Here is a 23,272-nt window from a genome sequence, read left to right as displayed (position 1 = left end):
GACGAACTCCAGGTTTAGATAGGGAAGCACACATTAATCACACAGTATTAAGAAAAAAAGGTATTTACACTGCTATTTATTCATTATTGATTGACAGGCAAAACAAAATATTATTGCTAGAAATGAAGAAAATATACCCATGGCATCCACGATGAGCAAGAATACTTAGTACTTACAGCATTTCCTATGGAATTTGCAGAAAGCTTTCCTGATGATTTTTGAACTACTGCGATTCCTTCATGCATGCTAGCATACTCAACAGAAGCTCCAATTTTTGGCCCACCTTTCACAGTAAGCTATAAGGAAGATAAGAATTTAAAGAATCATTTTGAATCCAATAAATGGATATACAATGAATATACAATTATGATGATAAAAGTGAATGATATCATTTGCAGATCAGACAGAGCAATTTAGTATAGATCTTGCAATTAGTCTTTAGCATTCATATAAGAAAAAGTATAATGGAAAACATGTTATATGCATATCCATATACTAAATTACTAACTTGGGAAGTGAACAAGAAATTACCAAATAAGCAGCACCAGGTACAAGGTATATATATTCCGGATGTAATTTTAGCGGTTTGTAAACTTCCACTTTAACAAGTTGACTTAATAGTTCGTATCCAGATTTCTGCCTAACACTGACCTGAGAATTTCACACTTCATCAGGAAACTGGAATCCATATATATATATATATATATATATATATAAAGCTATGCGATATGAGCTAATTGATAATGTAAGAAAAGGTCTTGACAACACAAACTTACATAGAGAGTTGTAATACCGATATTCAAAGCTCTAACTGAAAATTTTGGCCCAAAGACTACCCATTCACCATTTATTGGAGAATAGTTCTCGCTGACGAGTTCTAGTATGCCATCCTCGAGATGCACCTTAATTTTCATGTACATATACTACAAAGAAATTGAATATTAGCTTAAAAAAAAGAGAGCAAGAATTGCAGTCTATGAAGGTTTAGTTTCAATGAAAAATGCCAATAAATAATTGAATGAAGGATAATCAATAAGGTTTAGTATATAAATGGGATAAAGTGTGGATAAAGGTCTTCTCCACAAAAAGGCCATATTTGCCTGCAATTTTATATGAGATAATTTGTTCAACAGCATTCACACCAAAGAATGACCCATTCCATAAGTACAGCGGAATTGGGTTGTCCATTATCTGTGTGCAACTTCACAAATCATTTTGAGCATCAAAAATTCTAATATATGTGAAATGAACACAAAACAGATTCAGTGTGAATTAAATCATTTCTTGACCACCTAACAACAAAACACACATGAAAATTTGCAAGGTTTATTCATACAATCCAAGAGTATACAAATTAACATAAACATGAAAATCAGGAAGAGGAGGGGGAAAAACTCTGTTAAATTATATACTGGGTCTGGAATCACAGATACCTGAGAAGAGTCGAAGATACATCCATCATGCATCCCTGCTACAATATCAAATCTTTCTGTGGTTCCCTCCTACAAATAGCAGAGTAAAAGTCAGCAAGCATGCTTGTTGAAAATGAAAGCATTTTCAAAAGTAAAATTGATATACCATTAGGCTTAGTTCTTGTTCAGGAATTATCTTAATCCAGTCAACATCTGCCACTCTAACCTGCAAAATGTTGAATTTCCTGAGGATGTGACTAATGTATGGTAAATAATTCCTGCTAATTAGTGCATTCAAGATACAACTTTCAATTATAAACACAAAAAAAGCATAATGAATAACTAGAACATGGTTTAGAAATTATAGACCATTTACAGTAGAATACAAGAAATTTTCATGATGGTGTAAAATCAATTTAGCCAGCATCCACCTACCCAAAACTTGCCAGAAAGCCATATGAAAATTCAACTTACCAGCCTTTTTGACATTTAATATGTAGGACATAACTCTATAGCAAAGAAAGAAAAAACCTAATTATGTCACAGTTTGTAAGTGACCTTTCTCGACAAAATTTAAACATACCAAATCATAAACCTAGAGAGCCTCAATTTTATAACTGTTAACTTAATCGCTTGCCGACTTCTCTTAAAAACCGTAAAATTTTTAAGCCACGGCCGGACCCCTATTTCGTTTGAAATAGAGAAATCGGCCGCAGCCTCCGCCGGCCTCCCTCCCTCTCCCTCTCTCTCTCTCTCTCTCTCTCGCCCCCCTTCTCTCTCTTCCTCTCTCCCATGATATGCGTGCTGTCCGACTCGTGCCGCCAGAAACTGGTACGGTGCTTGGTACCGGTTCCGCCAACCTTGATTGGAGGTATATTATTGTATATGGGTATATATATTTATAAATGGACTTTAATTTAAATGCCTATGGTTAATAATATATTTTGGTTATACATTATTCGATCATATGGTTTGTCACTTTGTTGTGAAGATGTTAAAAATTTTAAGGATGTGGATCAATTGCAATGGCCGCACCTCAGGGGGCATGATAACAGTGATACATAAGCAAATAAGAGTAAGTGTTCCACATGAGTAAATGATAACAAGTATCAAATTGGTGCCAAACAAGATAGCAAAAAGGACTATCACAACTTTGTTCATGTATAGAATTGCAGGTAGTGGCAGTACAATTAACAATAAGAAAAAACTTGGCAAGGTGAATTTAACAGCTTACGTTGGCATTACAATGAAAAGGGACAAAGGCCCCAACAACCAAAATGTTGCAATTCCATAAGTTGAAGCAAACAGGAGATAACATGTCATAGATGCCATGCAGCATATTATCAAATATGATCTAGCTAAAAAGGAAAAGAACCAACTTGCTTACCAGAAATCCCATGAATGCACCAATCCAGAGTTTAACTTACCAGGGCAGAAGCAGCAGCAGGAGCAGAAAGCCCAACATCACGAACTGTCACTAGAGCAGAACCCAAACCTCTAGCACCAACAATTAATTGTGAACATTGTGTACTTTCAGGAGGTTGGATAATAAATGCAACTTGCGTATCATTTGTTACAGCATTTAGGAAACAGGTTCCCCCGGTGACTGACAGATTTACCTACAAAAGAATTAAATTAGTGTAAGAATATATGGAAACAGATGAATGCATTTAGCTGACCACACTAATATGTACAGAAGCATCAAGAACAGACCAATTAAAATTATAGCTCAGAAGGCCAGCACTTTTTTCTTTTGATGTAAAAGATGGTAAACTCATCCACCATTCAGAAGCCCAATATTTGACTTTTGAAAGTATGCAAAATCTTCAATTTTGTGGATATAATTAATGTTACACTACATGCAGAAAACAGGATTACAGATACATCAAAAAATAGGGTACCGAGTCTAGTTGAAAAGTGGTCCAAAGGGTTAGCAATAAAAAGATCAACAGAATTAATATGGACACTATGTGATAAATTTTTTTCGATAGAAATATCGTCTCAAGATAATTTAGTATATTATTCACCGGTCATTACTTTCTAGTAATTCTAAGATAATTGATAGATTCATATTTAATGTAGTTGAGATAAGGTAGCTGAGGGACCAAGAAATGGTAGCTTATTAATTTCAAAATTATCAAAAAAATACTAATACTACTAAATTCATTAATTTGTTGCCTAACAATTCGGCTGAAAATGTCAGATGCAAAATCTTTAGCTGCTTGTATCCAAGGTCGGTAATCTTGACCCAAACCACTGGGTTCAGGGCATACCAACCCATTTCGGACAGAAACCAGATCGAGACGTAGATTCAGTTCAAAATAGGCCTCGAACTGGCCTAAATCAACCCGACCCTAAATCACCTTACCTCTTGATCACTCTCTCCCTCCCTCTCACATTTGACTAGGGTAAAGGTTTCAACACCACCTCCAATGATGACCACAACTACACGCTTCGCCCCCTCTCTTTCCTATCTTTCAGCTTTTCTCCCGAAGACAATTACACCGATGGCGTCACGCTCTCTCTTTCCTCTCAATTTCACTCTCCCAAAAATGATGACAACCCCAGCAACTTTGCCCTCTTTTTTTCGTCTAGATGACCCCGACAATTCCCCCCACCCCCTGCTCTCTTTCTCCTCTCTTAGTTTCTCTCTTTTGAAGATGACGACCCTTGCAGCTTCGCCCCTTTCTCTCTTTTCCCCCCTCTCCTTCTCCCTCCCTCTCCTAGTATGCCTCATAACAGTACACTACACAACCAGTACCATTCCAAACCAGCTGTTGGCCGATACTACCCCTGGTACCAATTCGGTGAACCTTGCTTTGAATGATTAGATAAGGTAAATATAGAACCAAAAATAGTAGCTTACTAATTTTTTTAAAAAAATATCAAGAATATGCTAGTACTACTAAATTCATTAGTTTATACTTAAATACCATAAACTTTAGTCCAATTTCACTACACATCTCAAAAAGGTTTGCAAAAAAGTAGGAAAAAATACTGATAAACAATTTATTCTATTATAAAATGAAATTTAGCTCATGTACAAGTCAACATGGATGATCCTAAGAGAACCTGGATTTAGAGCAATTCTATAATTGATTTCAAAAAAAAATCTAAATTGAGAGTAAAAAGGCCGACTAGTGCACAAGGCTCCTGCCATTGCAGGGTTTGGGAAGGGTCAAATGTACACCGCCTTATATCCGTGAGAGGTTGTTTCTATGTTTCAAACATGTGACCTCTTTATCAGAATAAATTCTAAATTGAGAGTACTTGGCTGAATAATTTTACTTCGAATTAGATTAATCCGTTGGTAATAATGTTTTTTATTAAACTCAAAATAATAAAAAAGAGAATTTGCTAAAGTGATGTAAAGATTTAAGTTTTACAAAAAAAATGGGTTGTTGGTTTTCTAAATTTACAATGGTTAGGAAAGCTTGTTTTGTTGCCTCTGCTTGCTCCTCTCAATGCATGTTGTTTCAATTGTTTAAGCTTGACATAGAATGGGTTGTTGGTTTTCTAAATGTAGAGTGGTTTGGGAAAAAAGATTACTTTGTTGTTTGTGCTAGTTGGCCTCAATGCCTGCTGTTTCAGTGTATGTTGTTTCTTGTTAATCGATCTGGTATACAGAACAGATACTTCTCATGGAGGAGAGGTATTTTGTCCTCCTTGTAGGCTTTCTACATATAAGAAAAATTTGGATCTCAAATCCACTTTTCACAAAAAGGGGAAAAAAGGAGGGGATAGGGGGGTCACTTGAATTGCTTAAGGATTTCAAAAGCTAATATGTTTCAAAAAGTCCAAGAATTTAATTCCAAGATCATCTCACTCAAACTATGCAGGGGTACAGGCCTTTGATAAAAAGACCTAAGAATTCTCATGTGAAGAAAACTTCTAAAAATCACAAAAATGGAATTCTGTTTTAAAGACTAAGTCCTAGTTTCCATTTGACAAGTTTTTAGCTGTGCACATAGGTTGTGGATCACAAAAAGTGTTTTTCTTTATTTCTAATTTCTAAAGAAGTGAAAGATATGCAAGGATAAAGAATAAAGAGTTAAATACCTTTGCTTCGGGATCAAAAAATAATAAGACAAACTCTGGTATAACTTGCAAGGAAGAAACCAGCTGTAATACACCAAGCAACGCCAATAAAAGCCCCAGAAAATTGAAGCAAAAGAATAACCAAAAATTAGTATAGAAATCCAAGGGAATCTACCAAATTAAATTGCATATATTTTCAGTATACCTGCAAATGGATGGCATCGGTGAGAGTAGCTTCTGCTCCTTCTAGCAATGAAAATGCTTTTTTATAAAGATGACTGGCCATGGTTTCAGGAAAATCAATTACTGAAGCACGAACAGTACACTGGAAAGTATTCAAGATATTAGTGAAATTTAGCGTTTGAACATCCAAATAAATTCATTATGATATGAAAGTGAGAAAAATGCATGCTAATGTAGGATGTGGATTTAAAAAAAGATTACAAGCCGTAACAAAAATTCCATATATATGCATAAGGACAAAAGAAATGACAATTGTTATTAAATAACTAGTATTTTGCGAATACAAGGTCTGTTGTGCCAGTACCGGAGCCCGTACCGGTCAGCCGGCAGCACAGTACGGTATGCCCCCATGCCGTTCCGTACCGGGCCCATAACGACACAACAGAGAGGGCGAGGGAGCGGAAGAGGGATAACGCGAGAGAGGACAAGAGAGGGGAAGTGGGGAAGGAAGGGAGAAGGAGAGGGCTATCGGAGAGGCCCCGAAGGGCGAGAGCAAGGGCTCCGCCCTTCGGATCCTTGTTTCGTTCGGAAAATCCATCGCCGACTTCACTTAAAATTTTCAAAATAAAAAAGGAGCCCCGACGGACCCCCGTTTTGAACGAAACAGGTGTCCGAAGGGCATAGCCCTACTCCGGCCCTTCGGGGCCCCTCTGGCGGCCCTCACTCCCTCTCCCTCACCCTTCCTCCCCTCATCTCTTTCTTTTCCTCTATCTCCTTCTCCCTCTCCCCCCACCTTCCGGTTTACCATTTTAAATGCTGGAACTGTCCCAGTCCACCGCCAGCACGGCTCAGTACACTCCAAACCAAACGGTTCGGGACGGTTCCGCATTCCATGTATGAATGTATCTAACTAATATTGTTAGTCCGTAAACCATGCTAATATACTCGATGTAGCATTCAGAAGGAAAAAACCTAGACAACATCATGAGATATCATAGTTACTTCTTTAACTAAAACTCCTTTTATAACATTCACTCATTCAAGTAGATTTCCAGCATAAACTAATATGTATGGGCAACATTCATATAGTATCAAATAGTAGAATATGTATACATTGGATAAGAAATTGTATTCGTACTCATGCTCTACAATTTGAAAATTGCAAGTTGTACCAGATCATGTCTCCTGGACAAATTAACACTATTTATTCCCCTATTAGTTCTGTTCCTTTAGCAGGAGAGAAACCATGTGACTATTAAAGGATCACTTGCGACAATGACATTGAGTATTTTATGTGGCATGATTTCCTATATTGGAAAAAATCTTCTGAGAAGTGAGATAACAACCTTGAAATGTAAAAACTATCAGCTTTTACACATTCAAATTGTGTCTCCCTTGATGATTATATTGTCATGCATATAGCAAACATCTCTCTCATCACTTTCTTGGATTGCTTTCATTACTTCATGATTTTCAATGATGACAGATATGGAAGATCCATGGTTTTGTCTGCAGCTGAAAACAAAATATTTCAATTTAGTTGCAATGTCAAGTTCGCAAGCTGAAAATGAATTTACGTGACTTACTGTGTATGGGGTGTTCAAACTGCATTCTTCTTCTTTTAAAGAAAAGTCTTTGAAATATCATCTGGTAAATCACTTTTACAAATCTTACAGTCCAAAAGAACCCATTTCTCTGTATTTATTCTTAAGTGTTAGGATGAACTTTCTTATAAAAATTTTGAGTCCCTCAAGATTAAAGGCTGTTAATAAATCCTTGTCTGCTAAATTATGTATCAACTAGTAATAAGCCCCCCAAAAAAATGTATTGCATCAGCAATTCTCAATGGATGTCGCACTTTTGCAAGGATTAATGTACCAGTTCAAATGTGCCTTATCAACAATTAATACAGGCCAGCAGGTTAGCAGATAAATACCAGGCTGACATAGCTCTATCATCAGTACAAACTAGTATCACCGTGTGCTGTTGTGCAGGTCTATATCAGTCTGGTACACACAACAGACGCAAACTGATAGCAATACAGGCTTCTAGACTGTTTTTTCTTTTCTCCACTCATGTCCCACAATGTTAAACAACCATGGACTTCCCAGGACAATCCGAAGCTCTTTCCCTTTACTTGTTTTAAATTTATTGAGTACCTATAGGCCTAATCTATACCCCATTTTTCTTTTTCTTTAGGTTATTTGGGAAAAAATCAACTAAATCATCTGTTTAACATAAAATAAAATCCAAATGTTGAATTCTAAAAAAATTGTACCACAATAACCAATAAAGTATAACTCTGCTAGCAAAGGAGCTAGATGGAATTAGAAAGAATCTCCAAATGGTTCAGCTAGGAACAATTCCATCAGTAATCATAGGTTAAAGAAATTTGTTCTGCTGCCATGTCAACATGGTTAACTCAGGAATGATTAATAATTTAATACTATTATGCATATGGTTCATTTTTCGATATATATTAAATAAATTATATATATATATATATGAGGATAAGATCAGATTAAACATCCAACATATGTACATGAATCAAACAATTAGTTAGTAGGTGTGCACCTCCATAATGTTTTTACCTCTTTCATGAAATTTTTATGCACTAGGTGGTGCAACACCTGTGGCCGTGGGTCATGATCTATGTCTAATGCAGCACAAGGTGTAGCTAGTGGGTACTATGAGTAGCTAGACCATGCCAAGTATCGTAGGAGCCAGCAGATTTGCGGGCAAAGAACTCTAGCATGTTTCCATTAAGGACAATATTGAATTTTAACCACATTTCCATATCTGTAGTAGAATAACTCTAGCATGTTTCCTTATCGTCAAGTCCAATTTTGAGTATGATCATGTATCAGGTTTAATGCCCGAATTAGGGTCAGAGGATCATGTTCTATAAATATACATCCAATGCATAGTAAGGAGAAGCCCTTTGACATATTAATAATTTTTTTCGAGAGAACTTCCTTCACAAAGTGAAGGGTTCTTCAGTCATGTTTACTTTTTTTTTTGGTACACAATCATGTTTACTTCTTCAATCATGTTTACTTCTATTTGTGTGCTAATCTCCAAAGTGCAACCTCATTGATCAGATCGCCCCTTCTTCCTTTTCCCACAGCGTCAATGTCCATGAACCATGAAAATATTACAAAGTACAATTACATGATGACAGACTACCAACTAGTGATAACACGATGCATACCTTGTCAGGCCTCAACAAGCACAAGCATGTGATGAAATCTTTGATGCTTGGTTTTTTTCTCTAAAAACGATGTGATTTTCACTACATGTGTCTTCTAATTCATCTCCACTTCTTCCTTTTATTGCTCTCCATCTCGACTATATAATGCAGCATAACCTCCATTATCAGCTTCAGTTATGAATACACAATCTACTGATGTTTAGCACATGAAATATTATCCTGGCTTTCTTTTTTCAGGACCTCCTCTAACTTTTATGTAAGTATTTCTATCCTGATATAACATCATTTATGTTTACTTGTGGTTGATTTATTTATATAATCGGTGTTATACTGCTCACCCTTATGATCCCTGTTTGCTAAAGATAGGACACTGTATATTGGGCACAACTAACAACTATATGTTCCATGTCTAATCCTTATTATCTGCTTGATGCCACTAAACAGCTTTAACAGAAAAGAACAATAGAAAAGCAAAATGATGCTTTAGAGAGGAATGAAGCATGGTCTGCCGTACCGGTCCGTACCGGCCTGGGACCGATACCGGATCAGCGTGGAATCCGGTACCGGTGGTTTATTGTTAGAGAACCGGTACGGGACCGGTTCAGACCAGTCCGGAACTGCTTCGTACCGGTCCGGGCCGCCACCGGTATGGCGGACCTTGGAATGAAGCTTGGAACTTGGAACTATATGCTCTCAATGTGTATACAATTTAATATAGAAGGATCCATACTTCAACAAAGCTAATTGAATTATAAAATGAACAAGAGTAGGCTTTTGCAAGAGCCTACAGTAAGATGTAGTATTGACCATTTGACTCCTATCAGACATTTGGACCAAATGACCAAGAAAAATTTTATTTGTTTCATTCTTTCTCCTTCTACCTATAGAAACTGGATGATATTTTTATCCCAACCTGATGTTCAGAATCACTACACCTCATAGACATCTTTTATAGGGTGTACATGGATTTGCCTCTCAGTTTTTGACTTAATGGGCTGAGTGCTATGCTATGTTGGTTAGAAGGGCCATTTGTATTTAAAGCAATTCCTTCCACCAGGTTCAAAAATCTTAGCAGTGTTTTACTATTTGTTGATAAGGAACACAGCTTTTATTCACCCAAATAAAAGGGCTGAACCTTTTCTTGTTTCCATTAATGATGACCTTCGTCATGATGAATAGAGATGAATAATGGTTCAAAAAATATATATTGGGTGATGTCAAAAACCATGGTCACCTTCTTGAGGGTAAAGAATGCCCCATATCTAAGACTTTACCTTCCAATGTAAATATACCCTTGATATTCTTAGTGAGACATGAGGGCTTCGTTTCTTTTTTCAAGGCCATCTTTACATTAATGGAGTCCCAAATCATGCTAACACTGTTAATATTGAGATGAAATAAGGACTGTTTTGACCTATCTTACTACATAATCAGCAAAAAGAATTGATGCCAATAACAAGGTTTCTAATAGACATAATACACACCACCCACAGGCACATGAATGCATATGCATAGAACATCAATCAGATGGTGAATGTTAAAGAATGAACATAATGGCTCTGATGTCATGTTAGAGAACCAAAACAATATAGAAATTTGACATTTAAGGCAACCAACACATTATGTCCAGATGCAATTCAGGCATATGATGGAACTGCAACAAATCTATGCAAGTTACAACACAAACACCATGTAAGTTCAGGAAAAGGAAAAGGATGAGACAACCTTTAGAGTTTAGAGTTTAGACAGATGTCATATATTAATAATCATAAATCAAACCAGAATAAGTGAACACTTTTAATCTGTGCAAGCAAAATAAAGAACATCTAATACATCCAGTTTTAAAAAGTATTCAATAAACTTTAACACAATAAAGTAGATCTAAACTAGAATACTACTGACACAAATCAGAGTGAAAATAATCAGAACTAACCAGTCCTGATACATTGTGTAAAACCAGAAACCTCTCCCAAGTGGCCTCAGATCTCTCAAAACTGTTAGTGTCACTCCAATGAGCCAGATCTTCACAACCACTCAGTTCCCACCTCAAGCAAAGAGACGATGAGTTTGCAAAAGCTCTTCCAGTCTTATGTATACCAATAGCTGCTAGCCGTATGGTACATCCATTGGAGACTATAACAGGAGCAGTTCGGAGTCTCCCTGGACCACGATCCGCATTGCTTGCAGCCTCTATGGTATCGAGTGTATTTACTGTTGGGGATGACAGCGGTTAACAAAATCAGAAGTTCAAAAAGATAGATAGAATGAAATTTCAATATATTTTTGAATTCCAGTAACAAAGAAATCACAAGATGCTTATGTTTAAGACAATCCACAGTTCAATACCAGGCTTATTACCATTACTATTTTAGAACCATAATCAAGGGACCCATGTAAGATACCATAAGGATATGGAAAATCATACCAGGTTCATTAGCAAGTAGCACGATGGACGAAGGAAAGCTACAAATTACAGACAATTCCACTTTTACGATAGCTGGCATAGGATGATCAGCACCAACTAAATTGCCACGTGAAAAGAGCAGTTTCTGTGCAGGAAAAGTAAATGGTCAAATATTAAATCTTCTGGAAGAAAAGGTCAAAATTATAAATCTTGTTTGATGAAAGATTGTGAAAAATAATTACAATTGGAACTGGAACTGCTCTTCAAAACAAACTGGAAAGAGATCATAGGATTTCCCCCTTTCTAGAACTTACATAATTCCCCAATGCTTGACATAAAATTTTGTATTGTCTCCCACCGCTGGAGGATGCCTGCTGCACAATGACACCATCGACTACTGACAAATTTGGTTCACCAAGAATATTTACAGTTTCTACAAAATCAACCCCATGGTCCCATCTTTCAGGCCCTCCAAGTAACAGCACATCCATTCCTGATCCAGGAACAAGATACAGCTTATCCAGACTTGTACTATCTGAATCCTGGATCCCACCAAATATTCTAGACAAATCAACCCAATAACCACCAAATCGATTCCCATTTTCTGCCTGATAAGCAACAAGTGGGTAATATGCAGCTATAGGTGAAGCAGCTTTTAGAATAATTGGTCCATCCAAGAACTGAAAAGAAGACAATGATTCAGAGGACAGCGTTGCATGCAACATAGCTCGACCAGCACCAGAAGCATACAAATATGTCCATGCACAGGGGTAACCATATAGTGCCTTAGAGCCCTCATTGTGAGGCAGCATATCTGAGGTCCGTGCCTCCCATGTTTTATCGATTACTCTGAAACATTCACTTTCAGAAAACAGTTTCCACCTCACGAAAGAACTAAAAGCATCACATCTGTGAAAGTAGACACCTGCAAGACAGAAGATAAATCTATTAAGAAAAACAGGAAAACATAGTTCAGACAGAATAAAAAATGAAAGTAACGGAACTACAAAGCAGTTGACAATTGTTCAGCACCAGTTGATGTTTTTAATGTCACAGCAGCTTGCATTTCTGTTCCTACAGCCACCTCCACAGGAAAGATTGGCAGCATAACCATAGAAGAAGGAACGGAAACTTCAATGACCACCTACGCATGTCAGAAGAAAATAAAGTAAAGCATACAAAAGCAAAAGGAGTTCATTTCTTCCATATATAATATGGACGGAATAATGCTAATTGTGCGGGGGTGGGAGAGAGGAAGAGAGAGAAGGGGGGGGGGGGGGGGGGGGGGGGGGGTTGGAGAGGGGGGGAGTTGTTTGTTTGGGGGTTGATTTACAACACATGGTAAGGGATAAATTGCTCAGGACAAGATCAAGGGTAATTTAGTTAGCATCTCAAAGTATGGAAGGGACCACAAACTATGGTAAAGAGCATATGAGTTATCACAACTGCAAGAGGTACTAAAAACAAAGATCTTGAGTTGTATATTTGAAATTAGCTCAATTAGCAAAAAACATGCTCAAAAATCCTTCAAGCAATACCAGAAAGCAGTAAAGAGACCAGCATACAAGATTTTACTGATATCGTAACACTAAAAATCTTAACTTCTGTGATCAGAGTGAGAATGTTGGTATAAGTACTAAAAATGGAGCTGATAATAAGATAGATTAGATATGATGCCATCAGCTGAAATCATGTGGTCTGCAAACGCCATAGCTGTTGATGGCACATTGTCAATAAAAAAACTTAGCATACTTATCCTGAAACTTATCTTAATGAGGCCAAATAAACGGAGTAGTACCATTTGTTTTACTTTTCTGTTACCACTGGAGAATTAGTAATTATCCAGAATCAAACATTTTCTTGAGCTACAGTGGGTTATGAGACTCTCTGTCTCTCTATCAATGCCAGTGAAGCTTCCTCGTTGATGATTTAATTTTCAAATCAGTTAAAACGATTTTCACATCCTAAATATCAAACTTATCATTTGCATTCTATTTCTTGTTCCTCTTTTGCCTCTTGTTGCACTCCTCATTCTTCTTCCACTTAATTATTAGATTTTTCTATTATCTGCTTCCTGTTTTCTTATTATTTTTTCCTTGAATTTGTCTTTTACCTATTTCTCTTTTTCTATTATTCCTTCTACTATTTCTTGCACTTTCTTAAATCTTAATGCTTTCTCTTTTCTATTTTGCTTTCAGTTTGACTTTTCTCTCTTCTTTTTCATAATTTTTAATTTTCTGTGTTCTCCGCTCTTCTTCACAATATTCTTTATTCTTCTATGTTTGTCTTTCTCCTGCATGTCCCATCCAACCTCTTCCTCTTCTCTTTTTTTTCTGATTTTCCTTCAATGCTAGCGACAAGTATGGGTTAAGGAGAATATAAAATACTTCCATCTCATTCCCCTTTCCTCTTAAGTGTTTATAACATGTGTCAATTAATGTTATTAAAGCTAACAGAGCCGATACCTCATCCTTTAGATACTACCATGTGTTTATGCCTATGTATCTCGCTATCTTTTAACTTCTCCTAAACCTCAAAAGCCACTGCCTTCTTTTTTCTATGTCATCTTCATCTTTAGAGTAGATGTGCATGTGAAGCCATTGAGGATAAATAATGAAAGAGAATTAAATATTAGCTTCGTTATAGACAATTGTGGTACATTATGAAAATAAGCACGATGAAAATTAGCATGTGCTGGAAGGGTGTGCTGTGGCATCAAACTAAGATCCCATATGGTATTAATGTTGAGTCATGTCAACATGGGTTCCTTAACATACATTGCTGTGTCCAGGGATCATAGGATTAAAAGGCACCTATAGTTTACAATGTTTTTTTGAACAAAAATCATTTAGTTGACTTAAGTGCCAATAGCCACAGAGTACATTATGACTAACAGGCCTTAATACAATTATTGGGATAGTTTTTTTCTTCATCATTTCCAGAACCAGTGCTACATGCTTTACAAAAAATGAGAAATAATATTTGAAACAAACCTATGGTACATGTCAGCATATTTAGACTCCAAACTTGAGAATTAGTGATGACAGATTACATTGCAGTGTGTCTAAATGCTGCTCCGATGAGAAAATACTCCAAAACATAATCTCCAAAAAAGTGACATTATGAGAATAACAGTGGAGCTCTATAAGACGCATGATTATCTTTTTGCATATGTCAACAATCAGATAATATTCAAAATATTATTAAGGTATGAATTTTCAGAAAAATTCCATGATCAAGCAAAGTTCCAATTCATCGAGAAATAATTCTGGTTTTCCGTTAGTGACAAGATACATTTAATGAGTATAAAGGTCAAAAATTTTAAGTAATATATGCTTTTAATAGACAACAGATTTAATAGAAAGATGAATATACCTCATCACAATTCATTGAATCAAAAACTGAAACCACCCTAATTATGACTTGACCAGGCCTTTTAGCCTTCACAGCCCCAGAAGCAGATATTGAAACAGTTGCCTTGTCAGAAGAAAACCATTTATAATCTTGCAATGTTTTGTCACAGCCTATAGAAGATGGTGAAAATCAATAACTATTATAGAATTGATCAATTATAGCATAATGTAAAAGAGTATTAACCTCCAGTTGCCTTTAGTTGAGCTTCTTGATAGATCCCAGGCGCCCAAGGAAGGTGAATAATTTGGGGGTACTCATTGTCTTCACCAAAAATCAACTTGACTTTATTGCAAACATTAACTTCTTGGACAACTTTAAGAACCTATAAAGGGATTACGGATCAGGAAGCTATCAAATGTAGACAATACCATAAAGCCATTACAACCTCAACCTTTAGCACCCTTACAACCACCAGAAGGCAAATGTCTTCAGAACTCAGATAAAATAGGCATCATCTTAAGGGGAGAAAAAAATTACAAGCAAGCAAAGAAAAGATTACCTCGGCCATTTCTGAATTTCCTTTCTCATAAGTTAGAGAAGCAGTCAGATATCCTCGTCCAGGAGAAACTGGTTTGAGCAATCTAGAATTTTGCCAATCATGTGTAATAGCAACATCTTTTGACACTGAGAATAAATCCCAGTATCTAAGAGAATCACTTTCCAACTTAAGATCATTGTTCTGAAACATAACAAGTTAAAAGCAATCAGGAAAATGATGTGGCTAAGCAAATAGTCAAAAAATAAAAAAAAAGGGAAAACACCACTGCATCATAATATTTCAGCAGGTGCATATGGCCAGCAAATTCATCATAGACAATGCCAGCCCTAGATATAGAATAAGTTTGGTACATTAAAAAAACTTCTAGGGTGGCATCATCAAAATTTTACAATAGCATGCTCCCAAGGATTTTGTTTTAGAAGGTTTGTTACCTGGTGGGCAAGATATGGCTAATAAAAAGAAGCACTAGAATAAGCAGCCTGTTAAGAATGTGGTCCAAACTCCAAAGAGTGATTCGAAGTTATAATGTTGGTGTTGTTTGTGTATTCTCATTAACTGATGTTGTTTAAGATCTGTTTGCGGGTGGTTATAAGGCAGAGTATCAAATGATGTGAAAAGAGTAAGGAGACAGGATTCCGGAAGCAAAAATCAAGTGGTATCTTTGTTATCTAGAACTCTGAAGCAAGGGTGTGCTGAGTTGGATTAATGTAGTTTTTAGGCTTTAATTTCAGAAACCAGATGATTTCAATTCAGTGTATAATACCATTATAGCTCTAATCAAGGTTTGCCGTCTCGGTACCAAACCCCGTACTAGTGTCACATTAGCACTATGTTGTTATCGTATGGTACGGGATCATTTCGGCATACCAAGTATCAGTACGCCACCCATACTAGGTACCAGTATCGAACTAGTACGACCCGTACTGCTCGGTTCAAGCTAATACGGCGAACCATGGCCCTAATGATCCAGCACCTGTTTGTCTTTCCACTTCCGTCGTTCAGGAACAAAGACTTCGCCAAATTCACAAGATCCAACAAAAGTAAGATACATGCATCATTGAGTAGGGAGGTTTTGGCATTTGTAAAGAGCTCTGCTATGGAACCACCTCTGATTTGTCTGTTCAACTTTGAGACCTAGAATTCATGAACCTGATTTGGTTCGGTTGATTCACTTGGACTAAATTGATGGTGATTCTAGAACACAGCAAGGCTTGCTTTGCTCATAGTTACGGAAAGAATTCACCTAGCACAAAAATAAATCATAATTTAACTTGGACATGAGGTCTATGCCTAATCTGTAAATGATATGATGGGAGAACCTAGGCATCAACAAAATGTTGAAATAATGGGAAGTGGATGAATTGAGTCTATGTATGTTCATCATGGAATGAAAGTTGAAATTCACGGAAAAGTATATATACTTTCAGGTTTTACCTATCAACAATATACAGTCAACAAGGTTATTACCTTCAAGTGTTCCTTTGAAAAAAATTTAAAAAACAATATTTAGAGAGGATAATTAATAAATAGAGGCCATCTCACTGAGCAGTGGATCAGAAGTGGATGAGCATTGTTGATTCAAGTTAATGCAATTGTAAGCAAAGCCCACAAAAAATATACAGGATATCAAATCTGAAGGAAGCATTACCACAAAAAATGATAAGTTCAACCTTCTTCCTTTGAAAAAAAAAATAAATCCACACTAACACCTTTCTTACCCTGATTACCAGTCGAAGAATTTTCATGTTAAACATTCACATGAAGGCTTGAATTATAAAGGAAAGTTGGGATTCCGTACCAGCTTTCTTCAAAATACCACTAAAAAGGAAACTGCAGAAAGATCTCATAGAGATAAATCCCTTAGCCTTCCATCTAAAAGTTCCTAAATGTCATCCCACCTTATCAAACTTGACAGAAGTAAACATTAAGAGCCACCATTTCCCATCACCATGGCCATTTGATTTCCAAGAAAAATCAAAGCAGACAACTCCCTGTATCATAAGTTAACCGATATTTGTCCTCTCCCTACTTGGAAGCTTACGTCAATCTTTAAGCAAAATTGATCCTTTCAAGTTTCTCTATATAATCAACAAAGCTCAATTTCCTCCAAGTCCCGGTTACCACCCCTTTCTATGAGTTTCTAGCTAAACATGTACTACCAAAACCCCACTTCCCCTAAGTTTGATCCCCACAAACACTTGACAAGCAGCATCCTATGGCTTCCTATTGAAACTTTAATCCTGAGCCTAAATTGTTCCCAAGATTGTACCAAATTTCACCAAATAAGCACCATCGAATATTTTCAAATTCTTCAAACTTAGCAAAGAAACATCCAAATCAAGTATGTCAAACATCATCAATAAATGCTTAGAGAAGGTCAAAAAAAATATATTGCACAAAAACTAGAACGTACAAAATTGACCGAGACTGAATGAAAGAAGCCTATTTTTATGGATTGATAATCTTATAACAGTTAAGTGCATGTATGCTAAAATATATAGTTTAAGTGAAATCTGTTTATAAATTTATCATATATATGAAAAGATTGTGCTCCAGTTGAGATGCTTAAATAACCATGCTTTCTTCTCTACAAAGAAAAAATAATAATTTAGCAAAACAAAATTTTCTATTTCCAGTTATTAACATATATAGTAATAATCTAACATAGCAAGTGAAAATCTCTTTTCTGTTTCCCTTATTTTTTTTTAATTTCCTACTTTCTGATCCCTTCACATCTCTTGTCTCAAGGTATGCCGTTTCGGTACAGAGCCTCATACCGGTGCCACGCTATCACTGTGTCGATACGGTAGGTATAGGGCCGTTCGGCGTACCAAGTGTCAGTATGCCTCCATATTATATATCAATGCCGAGATGATATGGTACGGTACACCTCATACCGCCCAATTCGGTACGGTACAGCATACGATGTCGTCTCTTCTATTTTGCAGTCTCTCATTATGGAAGTTTATAATTTAAAGCTTCTTCCATCTTTGCAAGTCTGCATTGGCCCTGACCAGCCCATATTGGCATTGTATCAACTTGAAGCAGCACCAGTGACCAATAAATTGACCTGAACCATTCAGTCAAATGTTGGTATAATTGGCTACTCTAGTGAGAACATCCCATATGAGTTTATGGGCAAGTGCACATGATTATACTATCACTTACCCGTTTCGTTTTGCACTGTCAAAAAATATTAAGCTGTGATTCTTCATGGGAAGTTCAATAATAAAAGAGGTCTGCATCTGCACGTTCCCATGTCAAGCCAAAAGTGCTACAACACATCGCCACATACAGTTTTCAGAAAAAAAACAGCCAACTAGATCCACATTTTGTTTCAAAACATAAAGGAAAGAACATATTTCAATGGTTACAATCTAACACACTTAGGAACATTGCTATGCAATTTTCAATTATAATAATTATATTGCTAATAAACCAGTTATGAAATCTAAAAAACTTAGAAAAACAATATGAATATTGAGGTGGACAAAATGTAGCCATTGATGTCACCTTGTACAGGTCATAATGCTTATAATATTTACATTTTATCACCAAATGATGACTTCTCAGTAAAAACCTTTGAGTTCCTAATTTGTTCGAATTTATCTTTTAGACACAAAAAGGAAGGTCCATATTCCTGACCTCAAGTTATTGCAAAGATTAAAGCTCACGTTATACACTATGGAGATACTGATGAAATTGAGCTGAACCTGGAATTAGAACATAAAGCATACCTCTGTGATGTGTATCTGATTTCCATCAGCTCCCTCCGCAAAAACTCTTATGTCAATGATGTATTCTTGGCCTGGAAAAACATACCAAACAACCGAGGAAGGAATGGGTGCTGCCCCAACAAGAGGATCAGAAGTATTGGTCACAGGCACCATGTATAGACACAGTTTATCTGGGGTGACAACATGAAAAGATGATATCTGCACATGACCAGAGACTCTAGAGTCCTCAACAATGATATTTGTGATTCCAAGATTCAAGGCATGAGCAATCCCCATCATACTGTCCACCCGAGCCACTGAAGAGTTTGTGACATACCATCGATGATGCGGAGATGGTAATTCAATCACTGCAAAAAACAACCAATTTAGAAAAATAATAAAAAATAATTGAGCTGAAAGCAAAAGATTCATAAGAAATAAGATGTTAAAACCTCATCATGGAAGTAATATGATCAATTTACTTACAAATTATAACCAACCCTTTCTACTCACCAAAGAATTTTACATATGCCAGAACAAATTGCCATTAGTAATCAACTATGATACTACACAAATCATGTCTCACTATCAACACATAATAAATCTTGACAAATAAATTTGCTAAAGAGATTGCACCATAATCTGTCAGGAGAACTAAAACATGCAGTCCACTATCCACATATGTACATTTAAACATAACTACAAGAACAGAGAATGAGCTTTAACACAGCATTGTGGTCATGTTCCAGGATCTTAATTTGCCATCGGTTCTTAGAAAAGGCCAAGTCCCGTAATGTGGCAATCATGTACTTTTATCCAAAAGAGGCTGATATAGAAGCAAAAGGTGAATTCGTCAAGGTACCAAATGTTTAAACATCCAGCATCAAGTTTACCATTTCATCCGGAATAAAATAGATCCCCTATAATAGGAACAAAATTAACATAGTTGGTTTAGCAAAGAGTCATCAATAACACATCAAGAAGCTCTTCAAGACTCCACAAGAAACAAAAGAGGTATTCCACAAGAAACTATCAATAGCATATGTTCGCATAAATATAACCCTATCAATTGGTTTTGATTGGATTTAGCCAACCAAGACTTATACATTTAGGCATAAGCCAACCGAACCTCCAAAACTAAGTTTGGCTTTTGAATTAGTTGCAAATTTTACAATGTTGGTTTATATATAAGACAATAAAAGTAACAATTCATCATAAAAAAAGTATCAAAGTGAGAATCAAAAAGCTGTAACACGAGCAGGATCACGGCATAGGTAGAGCATTTATAGTCAGAAGTTCCATCAATTTATTTTCAGAAACAAGCTGTATTCATTTGCATGCCTTCATCTTAGTTTCATGGTCACAAAATAGTAAGAACAGCAAGGAGAGTAAGGAGAGAATATCATTTACAAAATTCAAATTCATAGGGTGCTTATTGCTTAAGAAATGTCCATACAACATGTACAAAATCAATACTATACTTATACAACATTACCTTCAAGCATGTACTTAACTAGTAGTGCAACTACAGTAAGTTAATCTCCACTTCGCAAAAGAAAGGGTATGAAAGCAAAGCTCTAAGTCTCCGCCTCAGGTAGCAGCCAGTTTGGATTAGGTTTTAGAACAATCGCTTTACCATAAACATCACCCACTATCAATAAGTGGAAAGGGAGAAATTTTAGTTTCTCATTTCAGCACAATATATCCTTAATCATAGGATGCAATTGGTCCTCACTGTTGGGCCTCTGTGAACTTCAAATATAACTGTGAAGTAAGGTTTGAGATACCAGTGTTGAGAGACTTGAGACCCATTTCGGATTTAATTGGTTGTATTGTAGAACAGTCCTACATCCTGATACACACCATATCAAGACATTTTTTGAGTGTTTTTATTTTAATTTTATGAAAATTTTTATCTTACATGAATTTTAGTGAATATTTTTTTTCTTCCTGCTTAAGTGGTTCTTGAGATGTTTAGATGGGTGTATGGTGCCAGTACTAGTGCGGGCACCTGCTCCCTCCCTTCATTTCTCCTCTCCCTTCCTCTCACTCTCTTTCCCCCTGTATCTCTCTTGACCTCTCTTTCTTGTTCAAACCCGTGACCAAAGAAAACGAGAAAGAAAGCATGGCTTTGGAGCTCCGCGACACCCCACCCCAACAAAAAAAAAAAATCCTGATGACAGTCAGTTGTGCTCGGTATTGGCTAAAGCAGCCTGGTACTAACCCATCCCGACCAGTTTCGGGCAATCAGGAGAGAAGCCTTGATCCAGTTAAGGATCGACATCCAGCATGCAAATTTCATGTTGGAACAGAACGACACCACTGGCAGTCTGGTACCATCCCAATTCAGCAAGTCTTTGATCATTGCTGTAAAGCTAGATTTATCAAAAAATAGCTTTTTTTCCTGAAAGAAATCGATATGAAATGGGGCATGTAAAGATCCCTTGTATAACACTATTCCCATGAATAGGAGTTAATAAAGGTTCCATACTGCAGTTGGACTACATAATGAAAAACACAGTCAAAAAATGGCATATTGTATATTGTTCAATATACTGTCATGTAGCATAATGATTAAGATTTTAACGTTCATGTCTGGATATATATACCTCGGTACATTCCTACTCTCATGTACTCTGACATTTCTACAAAGTTAGTTAGCTAACTGCACTATTAACCTAGAAAAGGTTTTTGATGCAAATGAACTAAACGTTCACATTCTCTAATGTTGCAAGTATACATTGATGAACTTTACTGTACTGAAAAATAGCGACAAAAAACCTTGAGCAGCATTCTGACGAATCACCCTCAGACTGTAGTATATCAGAGCACCAACAGTGACAAAGACAGGTGATGGAGGATCTAGTGACATAGCTTCAGCAACAGTTAAAACAATCATATCCATCACATGCTCAAGTTTTGGCTCAAGCAACTGGGCACTAACAACCTCATGGCCAATTCCAATTCCTTTGACAACATACAAATCTGAACCTACGCCCTGTAGTGAAGTGCAAATGCAAAAACTCAATTATTCAAGAAACTAAAAAAAAAAAAATTGAGTATCTGATGATAATAATTAGCTCAGACATACTCTGTCTTCAAGCTCTATTTGTGTATGTAGATCACCACAGAAACCACCACAGTCACTTAATGGTGTTTCCTTCAATGGAACATGAACAAGATAATGGCTGTTATCATCTTCAGATGATTTGGGAACAAGTTTCCACAGAAACTGTAATCCTACCAGTGATGAAAACACGTTTTCTGCAAGTACAAGACACAAGTCAAGAAAAGCCAACAACCTGGCAACATGATGCTCATAAGATAACATTAGAGGAAAATGAAGAGAGATAAAATTAACAATCCTACCAGTATAAATTAGCAATGCGCCAAGATAAAATGATAGGCCTCTTTTGCATAGATAGAATAACCTCTTCAATGCAAAAAGAACACTGTGGACAAAAATCACATCCGATGTACTATTGAAATTTTATCCATAAATTGCATGATTTTCCTAAATGGGGAAAAAAAGAAAAACAGTTGTGGTTAATTATAAATATACACTAATATACTAATTACCTGTACACTTAAGAACAGGAGTGCACTTGTACTGTTTAACTTTCTTCCCCCTTTACATTTGATCCATATAACATAATATAACCAGTCTAGCTCTAGGATTTTAGTTTATTTTTTGTGTGGTTTCAAAGGACGAGGAAATCAAAGTGTCTATATTCCTTCCATACTGCTCTAATATTTTTTCCTAATGTATGAAATGGACAAAATCCTTGTAAAGGAGTAGAAAAAATTGTTGAAGATTCTCCCCCTTAATTCTCTACTCTACAGCTCATGTTCCAAAAATACCCAACCAATCTATTAGCTTGCTGTCCTCTCCACTGAAATGCACAAAAGTTTTTTTTTTGAAAAAAAAATCATCTTTACATAAGAGTTCTATGTTGGTTACCATATTCCTGCTGTGCCGAAGTGGTTTCTCACTGACATTAAAATCATCAATTAATTAATAATAGCTATATTCTGCAAGTCTTAGAATCATTCTCTTAGAGTTTCTTTGCTTCACACCTTTGTTGAAATAGCATGTTTTTAGTAGAATTTTTCAGCTTCAGCCCAACAAAGTGATCTCTAATATTATCAAAAAACAAAGTAATCTCTAATAATCAAGCCAGTGGAACCCTCTACAATTTTTCTTCCTGAATTGACTGTTAGTGATTGATCACCGACTGTCATATTCCAAAATCAAGCCTTGAGGATCCTTCTCTTAAAGTCCCTTTGACTGCATCTCTTATTTCTGCCACCTTTGTTAAAATAGCACCCTCTTGGTAGCATTTTTTAGCTTATCAGTATTCTATAGTGATCTCTAATAATTCATACTGTGGCAAT

General features: G+C 36.3%; 1 protein-coding gene across 7 annotated transcripts in view; it reads right to left on the bottom strand.

Moving 5' to 3' along the window:
* Nucleotides 1–23,272, bottom strand: part of EMB3012 (embryo defective 3012) — a 46,990-nt gene that overhangs the window by 18,472 nt on the left and 5,246 nt on the right. For all 7 annotated transcript variants that reach the window (XR_015974699.1, XR_015974698.1, XM_088714336.1 and 4 more), the window contains 18 exons: nt 21,969–22,141; nt 21,659–21,875; nt 18,899–19,245; nt 15,162–15,341; nt 14,846–14,984; nt 14,624–14,772; nt 12,281–12,392; nt 11,563–12,173; nt 11,270–11,393; nt 10,778–11,055; nt 5,656–5,775; nt 5,472–5,534; nt 2,840–3,031; nt 1,579–1,638; nt 1,434–1,502; nt 777–923; nt 532–651; nt 177–296 (listed from right to left, as the gene is read on the bottom strand). Coding sequence is in view for 5 of the 7 variants with exons in the window: in XM_088714336.1 (XP_088570462.1) it covers nt 177–296; nt 532–651; nt 777–923; nt 1,434–1,502; nt 1,579–1,638; nt 2,840–3,031; nt 5,472–5,534; nt 5,656–5,775; nt 10,778–11,055; nt 11,270–11,393; nt 11,563–12,173; nt 12,281–12,392; nt 14,624–14,772; nt 14,846–14,984; nt 15,162–15,341; nt 18,899–19,245; nt 21,659–21,875; nt 21,969–22,141 (3,221 nt within the window). In the remaining 2 variants the exon portion in view is untranslated. The remainder of the gene's footprint in view (nt 1–176; nt 297–531; nt 652–776; nt 924–1,433; nt 1,503–1,578; nt 1,639–2,839; nt 3,032–5,471; nt 5,535–5,655; nt 5,776–10,777; nt 11,056–11,269; nt 11,394–11,562; nt 12,174–12,280; nt 12,393–14,623; nt 14,773–14,845; nt 14,985–15,161; nt 15,342–18,898; nt 19,246–21,658; nt 21,876–21,968; nt 22,142–23,272) is intronic.

This window comes from Phoenix dactylifera, chromosome 18 (assembly GCF_051530095.1).
Source record: "Phoenix dactylifera cultivar Ajwa chromosome 18, Ajwa_hap1_PhDact_Kaust_v1.1, whole genome shotgun sequence".
Taxonomy (NCBI): Eukaryota; Viridiplantae; Streptophyta; class Magnoliopsida; order Arecales; family Arecaceae; genus Phoenix; species Phoenix dactylifera.
The sequence above is the reverse complement of the archived record's forward strand: the minus strand, read 5'-3'. Positions and strand labels throughout refer to the sequence as shown.